The 12,073-nt window shown below is 36.3% G+C and overlaps 1 protein-coding gene across 6 annotated transcripts in view; it reads right to left on the bottom strand.

Moving 5' to 3' along the window:
• Window positions 1-12,073, bottom strand: part of CACNA2D1 (calcium voltage-gated channel auxiliary subunit alpha2delta 1) — a 472,005-nt gene that overhangs the window by 379,455 nt on the left and 80,477 nt on the right. For all 6 annotated transcript variants that reach the window (XM_037066145.1, XM_037066146.1, XM_037066147.1 and 3 more), the window contains exon 2: window positions 10,193-10,274. In XM_037066145.1, the coding sequence (XP_036922040.1) occupies window positions 10,193-10,274 (82 nt within the window). The remainder of the gene's footprint in view (window positions 1-10,192; window positions 10,275-12,073) is intronic.

Raw genomic sequence — 12,073 nt, 5'->3', positions numbered from 1 at the left:
ATTCAAAGCCATCATAAGATCAGACACCCCATTAGAGTTCGCTTTATTTATTGTCTTTGAGAAAAATATATAATTAATCCCTTTTAAAAAACAAACAAAAAATATACAGCTTCTTTACAATTTCTAGTGAGTGAGTAAAAAAAAAAGTCCATACTGTCTCCATTGATAGTACATTCTGCAGTCAAAACAGATTTCTCTCTATTTAGGGGGAGAAACTGTACATAAAATAATGATAATCTCAATTTGCCTATATTACTTTTTAAATAGATTTTACTTATTTATCTTTAGAGGGGAAGGGAAGGAGAGAAGGAGCGAAATATCAGGGTATGGTTGCCTCTCATGAGTCCCCTGCTGGGAACTGGCCTGCAACCCAGGCATGTGCCCTGACTGGAAATCAAACCGCGATCGTGTGGTTTGCAAGCCCATGCTCAATCCACTGAGCTACACCAGCCAGGGCTATCAACTTACCTATATTATTATGGTAACTAGTTACATTTCATCATTGAAGACAGGCAATTCTGAACAAAAATAAAACATGTGAAATAAATATAGATTTGAAAAGTAATTATATTACTTTTTTGATAAAGCACTCATATAAGTAGTAGTTTTAAAAAATAATTCTATTACTTTAAAAATACTAGAAATATAAGCCTACAGTTTAGAGAGAAATAAGCACTGACATTTTCACAGCATCTGTTATTGCTATGACATTGCATTTCATATTCCGTCTCAGCCCTACAACATGTCTGCGAAGAAGGGAGCACGTTACTGTCGGTCTCACTTGACCAGAGGTGAAGCGGGAGCCAGTATCAGCCCGCTGCTTAGCAGCCTTACCGAAAGGAGAAAAAAGATGCCCACCATTATCGTTGCCTCTGCATCTTGTTAATTCCCTCGCCAGAATCACTAATACTTAATTATGTTCTACTTCAGCGTACCTTTTTTTGAAAATAAATTAATATATTAAAGTGCCTACCACCTAGAAAATGAACATCCTGTTTACATAAGATGATGCAACCAGAGTGTCACAGAAAAGCGCACCCCAGGAGTCACTAATGAAATTCTTCACTCCAAACCCTTGTGTAAATACCAACTTAATTAAGAGAACTGAATGCTCAATATTTAGACCCATTTCCTATGTACACTTCTGAGATAATATTGAAATATGAAGGTATCAATTTTAATAAGTTTAACTTATGAAATCACAATGGTGAATCACAGCCAGGGAGTGCTATCATGATGCCTTAGCAGACTGATTTTACTTTCGAAAATGAACTTCCTGGTTAAAAGAAAAGTTACTCCACAAACTTTTGAAAATGTTTGCATGGTCAGGACTGATATAGTAGAAATCCAGACAAAATTTCCATTCAGAAGGAAGCTTCATAACAACCAAGAGACAGGCCTCATTACAATTGTGGTAGCTAACTAGAGAGAGACAATAATCTCTGTTATCAACAAATCTGGATTCCCCTGACATCCTTCATTAACAGAAGATGTCTGGAGAGAAGGGAATTGAGGAGAAGGGAAGCATGGAGCAAAGTCACTTAGTGTGGGATGCAAATGAGTATTTCAAAATGAATATGAAATACTGTGAACACTTAAGGAATAGCCACTGTTCCTTATAAGATCAGCCTGGGAGGCTGGGAAAGCACCCAGAAAAGCTGTAGCAAAGACCCAACATTAAGCAGAGGAGAGGAAAGGAGCAGGGAAGAAAATCTAGTGAGAGGCCTGGGATTAGTGATGGCCAGAGGCTGCAAACGTCTGTGCCTCTAGGACGGACAGCAGAACAAGATACTCAACTCTGAACACCCTGGGCCCCAGAGCTAGGACTAGGGTGAGGTATAAAATGTCCTAGGGCACAAAGTTTCAGGAGCTACTCTCACTGTGACCCTCGGAGACAGCAGCCTCCTAAAATGCTGCAGCCACAGCACATCATTTGCCTCACCCCAGTCCAGATCCTGCTGGCTCCTTGACCCACCTGTCCCCTCCTGAGAGAGAGAGAGAGAGAGAGAGAGAGAGAAGGAGAGAGAGAAAGAGAGAGATCTATTCGAAATGAGGGAGCACTTTCAAAATATAGCCTTCACTCCTGTTTCCAATACTAAATATGGTCCAATTAGAGATAAGTTACTGAAGACTTAATCGAGTGTATATAACACCATCCATTACCTCTTTTGTAATAAAGAGGAAGTTATGAGAAAAATTTTGGATTTCTAAAGAGAAAGGGGAAGTGTAAAGAAAACCATGCACAAAGGAGGCAACAATTCCTCCTCCCCTCCAAGGTGATACTTTGCTTACATCATCACAGGTTGTTGCCCCCAGGCCAGGGTCAAGCACTGAGTAGTAACTAGATTTCTGACATCTTTGTGGAGTTCGTTTTAATGAAACTTGTTGTAGACTCAGAAGCGCAAACAGTAATTTCTACTCACCAGTTTATTTTTAGAAACCTTTTTCATGAAGCCAATTCTTATTACTGTAGAACCCATTCACTTAGAATATCTGATAATTTGGATATTGAACTAAATTGGGTATATCTTCATCAAGAAATATTTATCAACAAATTAAATTTAAAAGATAGATGTTGGTCAATGTTTCCAGAACTTAAAACTTGTTTTTAAGAACAGTAAGACCGCTTTAATTTTTTATTTTTTAATTTTTCATTTTTTAATATATTTTATTGACTATGCATTACAGTTGTCCCATTTCCCCCCTTCACTCCCCTCCACCCTGCACATCCCCTCCCCCATCGATCCCCCCTTTTTAGTTTATGTCCATATGTCACAAGTTCTTTAGATTCTATATTTCCCATACTATTCTTGCCCTACCCCCTGTCTATTTTCTACCTACCGTCTATGATACTTATTCTCTGTACCCTCTCCCCTTTCTCCTCCTCCAACTCCCCTGTTGCTAACGCTCCATGTGTTCTTCATTTCTATGGTTCTGCTCCTAATCTAGCTGTCCTCTTAGCTTGCTTTTTCTAGGTGTGGTTGTTAATAACTGTGAGTTTGCTGTCCTTTCACTGTTCATATTTTTTATCTTCTTTTTCTTAGATAAGTCCCTTTAACATTTCATATAATAAGGGCTTGGTGATGATGAACTCCTTCCACTTGACCTTATCTGAGGAGCACTTTATCTGTCCTTCCATTCTAAATGAAAGCTTTGCTGGATAGAGCAATCTTGGATGTAGGTCTTTGGATTTCATGACTTGGAATACTTCTTTCCAGCCCCTTCTTGCCTGTAAGGTCTCTTTTGAGAAATCTGCTGACAGTCTGATGAGAACTCCTTTGTAGGTGACTGTCCCCTTATCTCTTGCTGCTTCTAGAATTCTCTCCTTCATTTTCATCTTCGCTAATGTAATTATGATGTGCCTTGGTGTGTTCCTTCTTGGGTCCAACTTCTTTGGGACTCTCTGAGCTTCCTGGATTTCCTGGAAGTCTATTTCCTTTGCCAGACTGGGGAAGTTCTCCTTTATTATTTGTTCAAATAAGTTTTCCACTTGTTGCTCTTCCTCTTCCCCTCTGGTACCCCTATAATTCGGATATTGGAACATTTAAAGGTGTCCTGGAGGTTCCTAAGCCTCTCCTCATTTTTTTTGAATTCTTGTTTCTTCATTCTTTTCTGTTTGGTCATTTTTTCCTTCCTTCTGGTCCACTCCCTTGATTTGAATTATAGTTTCCTTTCCATCACTATTGGTTTCCTGTGCATTTCCCTTCATTTCAATCAGTTTAGCCTTCATATGTTCCTCTAATTTGTGACTAAAATCAACCAATTCTGTGAGCATCCTGATCACCAGTATTTTGAACTGTGTGTCTGAACGGTTGGCTATTTCTTGGTCACTTTGAATTATAGTCTCTGGGGCTTTGAGCTGTTCTTGAGTCATAATGTTTGGTCTGTTTGCACCTGTTATGTTTGAGGGGCAGAACCTTAGGTGTTCACTGGGGCTGGGCGATCCAGTAGCTGGGTTGTAACGTGGTCTGACTGAATGGTTTGTTGTTGTCGGACTTCCGTACAGTTCAATTTTCACTGTTATGGCTGTGTTTTTGTTACTAAAACTTTGCTGTCTTTAAATTTAGTTGTGGGAGGGGGCACAGTGTTTCCCCCTATGCCTCCATCTTGGCCGAAGTCACCACTTTAATTTTTTTTAAATATTATCTCGCCCTGGCTGGCGTAGCTCAGTGGATTGAGCGCGGGCCTGCGAACCAGAGGATCGAGGTTCGATTCCCAGTCAGGGCACATGCCTGGGTTGCAGGCTGGTTCCTTGCAGGCTAACTACCAGCAGGAGACGCACAAAAGGCAACCATACATTGATGTTTCTCTCCCCTCTCTCCTTCCCCTCTAAAAATAAATAAATAAATAAATTTAAAATAAATGTTATCTCTTCACTAATAGACATAAGATTAGCTTGTGCATTTGCCAACATAGTAACTAAAGGAATGTGTGTATTTAAAAGTAATAAATGTCTTTTAAAATATCTATAACTCAGATTGTTCAAAAATACAGGGATCTTTTTCTATTCTTCTGAATTTATACATATTAAAGTATATAAATACAGTATCCACTTTGTGTTAATTTATCTTTAATATAACGTTTAGACATCACTTTTATAAGGACAGTATTCAAATAATTCATACCAGTCAGGGACACCCAGTTGTCACTCAGTATTGGTTGTGTGCCCTTCCACTGTGACAGAGTTGGTACTACGGCCACTCAGCTAATGACTCTATGAGTTCTGACCTTTGGAATGTGAGCATGATGTCTTATCCTTTTTTAAATCCTCACCTGAGGATATGTTTATTGATTTTGTTTTATTTTTAAATATTGTATTTATTTATTTTTAGAGACAATGGGAGAGAAGGAGAAAGAAAGGGAGAGAAATATCAAGGTGAGAGAGAATGAGAGAGAAACATCCATCAGTTGCCTCTTGCATACACCCCTACTGGGCACCGAACCTACAACCCAGGCATGTGCCCTGATAGGGAATAGAACAGGTAACCTTTGACTCTATGGGGCGACTCTCAACCAAATGAGCCACAGCAGTCAGGACTATTTATTGATTTTAGAGCGAGTGAGAGGGAGAGAGAAACATTGATGTAAGAGAGAAACATCAGTTGCCTTCCATACATGCCCTGACCAGGGATCAAACCCACAAAATAGGTACGTGCCCTGACCTGGAATTGAACCTGCAACATTTTGGTGTGTAGGACGATGCTCCGACCAACTGAGCCACTCAACTAGGGCCAAATGTCTTACCCTTGAAGTGACTAGGTATCTGCTTCTCTGGTCTCTTTCCCTGGACAGCAGGCTGAAAAATAGTGGCAACTGAAGGAATCACCTGGGACCCAGAGATGGACGCCACATACTGTGCATAGGAGAGCAGCTGATCCTAAGCTGCTCACCACTAGACAGTGACATGAGAAAAAAACACAGTATATGCTTGTCTTATCTCTTTGTTACGCTGGCTCGGGCTGTACCCCAACTAATAAATATACCCTCAACTATACAACAACTGAATGACCTTTCTTGAGTTTTGTTTACAGGTCAATAAATATTTTACATGGATTATGTCATCAATCTTAACAACTCAATGAGCTGAAACATCTTGGCCAGATCACAAAGCTATCAACTAGAAGAAAATAATATTTTCTTCAGGTGAAAGATCATAAAGACAAAACCAAGAAAAATGATTTTTTGTATCATTTCCAGCAATCTTTTCAATGATATACACACACAAAAAAGGCATTTCTGTGCATACCAACAGTAATAGAAGACTACATTCTGCATGTAAATTTTCACTTTAGAATTTCCTTCTATACTGTCTTTTACTAAAGTAATTCAAGTGACATGTTCATGAGTGAATAATTGGTAGCAGAATTTTGGTTTCATCTAATTTATATTTTATATTAAAAGAGCAGCAGCACATTATGCTAAGTGAATAAGTGAGTCAGAGAAAGACAAATACAATTTGAAAAATCTAATGAACAAGCTGAACTAACAAGCAAAATAGAGGCAGACTTATAAATAGAAAGTGAGATGACAGCTAAGGCAGGGGCGCAGAAGGGTCAGTGGTGGAGGGATTGTGCGAAAAGGAAAAAGGACTCATGGACACAGACAACGGATGGTGTTTGTGGGGAAAGAGGTATATAAGGGGACTAAATGGTAATAGAAAAAATTCAATCAAAATTTTTAAAATAAATAGTAAAAGAGAAGTAGCATAACCATGTTGACCACTTACCTAATCAGGGATCTGCTTACCTTCTCAAAATACAAGCAGCAATATAAAAATGTAATATATTAATTTATATTCTAAAGTCTAACAAAGGTTTTTAAAAAATTTTTGGAATTACATCCAATTTAGTAGTTATGTAGCTTAGACCAAAAATTTCATCTTGCAATTGCTTTATGCATATTAAAGATGATGATGGTCACTTCACAAGGTGCTCTGGGAATTAATAAGGTAATGAACACAAAGTGTTTAGTGTAGTTCTTGAATTAATGAAAATCAAATTAAGTCCTTCAGTCGTATTTAAAAGGTTCTGATGTATTAAATTCACTAAGTAAAATCATAATACAGTATTATTTCTTTTCCCCAATTTTATTTTTTTCTTCTCTGAATTATTTCATTTACTTACAACCTGAGCATATGCAGTTAATGGACATGTTACCTTCCAATTAATGATCTGATTACTTACAACCTGAGCATATGCAGTTAATGGACATGTTACCTTCCAATTAATGATCTGATAATGGAATAATTCACTAAGACATATCTTATGGGACTACATCAAACTAACAAGTTTTTGCACAGCACAGAAAAACATCAACAAAATAAAATAACAAGCCACAGAATTGGAGAACATATGCCAAGATATCTGATAAGGGGTTAATATCCAAAATTTATATAGAACTTACAAAACGCAACACTAAAAAATAAAAAAAAAAAACAATTAAAAAATGAACAAAGGACCTGAATAGACACTTCTCCAAAGAAAGAAGATATATGGATGGCTGATAGATATATGAAACGATGCTCAATATCACTAATTATCAGAGAAATGCAAATTAAAACCACAATGAGATATCATCTCACATCTGTCAGAATAGCTATCATCAATAAATCAACGAACAACTAGTGCTGGTGAGGATGTGGAGAAAAGGGAACCCTAGTGCACTGTTGGTGGGAATGCAGACTGGTGCAGCCACTGTGGAAAGCAGGTATGAGATACCTGCTTTTCACAATAAAATAATAAAAATGGATCTGATTTTTGACCTAGTGATCTCACTTTTGAGAATATATTGGAAGGAACCAAAAATACTAGTTTTAAAGAACATAGCACCCCTATGTTCACTGCAGCAGTATTTACAATCACCAAAATAAGAAAGCAGCCCAAGTGTCCTCAGTGATGAGTGGATAAAACAACTATGGGACATTTACATAATGGAATACTACTGGGCCATAAAAAAGAGAAGGTTTTACCTTTTGGGACCTGGAGGTCATCATGCTAAGTAAATAAGCCAGTCAGAGAAAAACAAATACCATATGATTTCATTGATATATGGAATCTTATGAAAAAACTGAACTAACAAGGAAAATAGAGACAGACTTGTAGAGAGCAGAATTACAGCTAAGGTGGTCTCAGTTTGGGGGGGTGGTTAGGGAATGGAGGGATTGAGGAAAAAGAACTTATGAGTGTGGTAATTGTGAGGGGAGAGGCATATAAGGTGACTAAATGGTAGTAAAAAATAATGAAAATTTAAAAGGAAAGAAAAACAAAGAATTCAAATGCATCAGAGTAATATCACCACTTAAGCCTATTCATGCTGGATCTTTAACAGAAGTTAGTCAGGTAACTACAAATTTCTCATTTGCAAACTTAAAGCATTGAATTCATATAGCAATATCTATCAACTTTCTTTGAGCTGATGTCTTACAGTGCCATGAAGCATTTTTTATTAAATTGCAAAGATGTCTTCTTTCAGTTATCTTGATTCATTACAGCTGCTTATGATAACTCAAGTAAAATGCTAGTTCTACCCTGCAATGCTAGTAAAAACAATTATGGTAAATAAATTATCATCATTTCCACAATATTGAATTTCAAATCAGGACCCCGTTAAGTTCTCCCATTTATTCAACTTTTGGTCCTCATCATGTTTCCAGGCCTCCCAATCTCATCTCCAAGTTCACCCTCAACCCTAGCATCCTTCAGCTAGTCTCTGCTTTAAATTTCCATAGCCAAAAATAGTCACCTCTGACAGGTGCATCGGCTTCTGGCATGAACTTTCTCTCTAGACAAAAGCCAGAGACACATATGGATCATCTATCTATATAAAATGGCACACTTCATGTGCCCTAATGCCTAAATTATTTTTCCAATAATGAATTCTGTTCTATCTCTCACCTGTCCTTTGTTATATATATATGTATAAGTATATATGTATGTATATATATACTTCTTTCATTGTACCTTTCTCTGTCACTGTAATTAGATACATGTCTGAGAAACAGAAAAATTGTGGGGATTTTCTTTCATCCTCTTCATTCTATTTTGTTATCCATATTCAGACAAAGTCATTTATTCATTTAACAATTTTATACTCTTTTTAGTAATCTATGCTTCATAAAGCATAGTGGAAATCAGGTGAGACTTTTTTTTCTTAAGGATTCACTGTGAAGAGCAAATTCAGTGAGAGAGAGTTCAGATATTTACACCAAAAGTAAAAATGAGGTCAGCCAAGAAAGTGGTTTCTGAGGCTGAAGAAATATTGGAGGAGTGAAGGCACACTCCCAGAGCAGTTTATTTTTAATCTCAATCTGTCAATAAAAAGAGCCATACAGCTTCTAACCAGAACTTGTCATTTCTCGTTACTTTTTTCTCATTGCATAAATTCTATCAGCTTCATAGAGGTTCACTTATTATCCTACACACTTTCATATTCTTATATATTTCACCACAATAAATCATTGTGGATCTCAAGCACCAGCTCACAGTGGCTTTCAGGCATCTTTGCACCCACACAGTAGAAATTATTGATCAGCAGAGCGTCAGTCCCCTGGGGAGAGGCACTGGGTGTCTGTCAACCTTTGGTAACCTACACAGTGACTGGGACAGATTACATGTTGACTAGAACTACATTTGATCATTGCTATTCACAAGAAACACCTTTCATTTCCAAATATATTCATCTCACACATATTTAAGTTTGTTCAACATACTGTTAGATTGAAACCAACAATTGTTTTGTAAACAGTTTCTGGAATATTTTTCCAAGTATTTGCTTAATTCATAAGATTCTCTTATGAATTTCTATTAAAACATAAGGTAACCATACATACCAGTTCCCCTCAGAGAGAAATAGTCACACATAAATATCCACGTAATCAATAATATTATGTCATACATGAAACTGCTTTTCTACGTCGCACCACATTTCTTGTAAAACACAAGGCCTCAGTGCATCATTAAGAACACAAGATAAAAGTACTTTCAAATTGTTACAATACATTCCTTACAGAGACTCTTGACATTTAATTCTTAATAAATCTAATAAAACCTACAATATGAATGTTCTTACCTAAGTAAAATAACCTAGTGAAGATTACATGTAAATATTTATGTAAGGTTATCATTTTCAACAATCATTGGAGTGACTTTCACAGCCACTGCATGCATAAGAAAAACCATAGTTTGCAGTGACTCTTTTTCTTACACCAAAGTCTTCATTACCCATCTCAGTGACTCACTCTAGTCTCCAGACACAGTTGTAAACACTTTTCAATTCTTTTTTAAAAGTAAAATCTACCTTCGAAGAGTCAAGAAGTGTTCTTACTGAGGGTACTAAAAGAATTCATCACAGTACTTAAGTCACTGCGACATGAGAGATTATAAAATACAGTCTGAAGAATGGACACCTGACATCCCCTTTGAACTTTAGGGGGGGTCTAAGTATCACATGGACTCATGGAAGAGAGGGCTGTTTGTAAACTGGAAAGTGTTTGTGGTGAGAAAGTTTTGTTAACTATTGGAGATGCTGTGTCCTCTTCACAATGACAAGCCGTACCAAGGGTCTCTCTCAGAATTTCACTATCAGATCCACATGAAAAACCATATCTTATTTATCATATGGCAATACAGCTTCCTAGAAGTTAGAACTGCATTCAAATTAAAGAAAAGATTAAGCTTCTGTGGGTTCTACTCACATCAACAAGCTGACTGACTCCACTTGCTGTTTTCGCCAGTGTGACAAGGTCTTCTTGCATCTTATCTACCCATGACTTGATCCTGCAGAAATTAGAGAAGAGCATTATTCTATCATCTCTCCAGCAAATTCAGGCCACAGACAGCGATTTTATATAAGTGCAAATAATTAATTAAAGTTCCTTTCAATCTTTTATCTCCTTCCTAGCTCTCACTATGTTCACCCTCCCAATCCCACTTACAAATTATAAAGCCAATGAAACTTTAGTGTAAACCCTCTTAAAATGCTGAAATAGCCCCAGATCAAAGGGAGAAAAATGACATGAATGCCTTGTCTAATAGGAGAGCAAAATTTGATTAAGTTTTATGAAAACTCCATTTAAAATTAGTAAATAGAATATTCTAAACTAAACTTTATTCTTTAGCTTATAAGTCTTCTGAATATAGTGCTAAGGTGTGCTAAGTGTAGAACATTTTTTGAAATGCAAGAAATGGGAAATATTTTAAATGTCTTCTAATTTCAATACACAGGGACAACCACTCTTAACATGTAATGTATTCCCATTTTGTCTTTTAAAATCATTTCACATGGTTAAAAGCAAGTTATGTATAATTTATGTATCTTTTCTTGTCTTGAGGTCATATGATAAATACTCCCATGCCATTATAAGTATCTTATAAACATTTTATTTTAATGGCCACTTAATATTCCATTATCTCTAGATCTCATAATATACCTGACCATCCTTCTGTTTTACAAAAGATATTTAGGATATCATCTGCTTTTAACCACTATAAATTATACTGCAACAAATATCTTAGTGCATAAAGCTTGAAAGTATTTCATTCCCTTAGCTGGACTCTTAGATTTAGAATTACTGGATCAAAGCTTAAGTTTTAAAGGAATAGTTTTGAGCATTAAAATTGTGAGTGAAGGATTAATGCAATGGAAATCTTACAGTACGAGCAATGGATGCTGGGACATTTTAGAAAAGCCTAAGTCAATGGTCTACCTTCCTTTTTCTTGGCATTAGAGACATCATCAAATACCACACAATTTTCCCCATTTGGATCAATGTAATTTAATTTGCAACCCCTTCATATATTTTATTTATTCATCATCATGTTGTAAAAATACCTAAATTGAATATTCTTTCTTTTTTTTATTATTCAATTATGGCTATCCCAATCTTTCTCCCATTGGTCTTCCCTACCCCGCCCACCACCTCCACCCCCACCCTGCTGCTTTCACAGTCAATCCCACCCTGCTGTCCATGTGTATATTCTTTTCTGTTCATGCAAATAAAAAGAAAGCCCTGGTAAAAATGGCAGAGAGAATTTGAAATTCTCTCTACATATACATATATATACACACACACACATATATATATGCATGCATCTATATGTTGCTTATTTACCCTACTTCTTTAAATTTTATTAATACTAAATGTTTTATAAAGTGCTGTTTTATAAAGGAAAGTGTATTTTGTGTTCAGAAGTGCTTGAATCATAGATATTTAACTGTATTAATCTTCCTTTCCTTAGATAGATAAGAGTTTCAATTGTACTATAAGGCTGCCAATTTTTTAAGATGAATTTAAATGTAACAAAATAAAAAATTAAGTGTGGGAAGAAGTATAACATGGAAAGGGATTTAAATGAGGTATAGGAGAACACATAAATAATGATAAGCTGATAAACTAAAGAGGAAGAACCAAAACTGAAAGTCATAAAAGGGATAAAATGCCTTAAAGGAAAACACAGAGGCTTGACTTACATGTAAAACGGACTAGTTAGTAAAGGAAATACAGAAAAGCTAGAGATACTTTCACACAAATGAAAATAATTGAACCATGCTGTATGGATATGATAAAAAGAATCCT

This window comes from Sturnira hondurensis, unplaced genomic scaffold (genome assembly GCF_014824575.4).
Source record: "Sturnira hondurensis isolate 20B ecotype Veracruz unplaced genomic scaffold, ASM1482457v3 Scaffold0016462, whole genome shotgun sequence".
Classification (NCBI taxonomy): domain Eukaryota; kingdom Metazoa; phylum Chordata; class Mammalia; order Chiroptera; family Phyllostomidae; genus Sturnira; species Sturnira hondurensis.
Note: the sequence above shows the minus strand (reverse complement) of the source record. Positions and strands in the feature narration are given on the sequence as shown.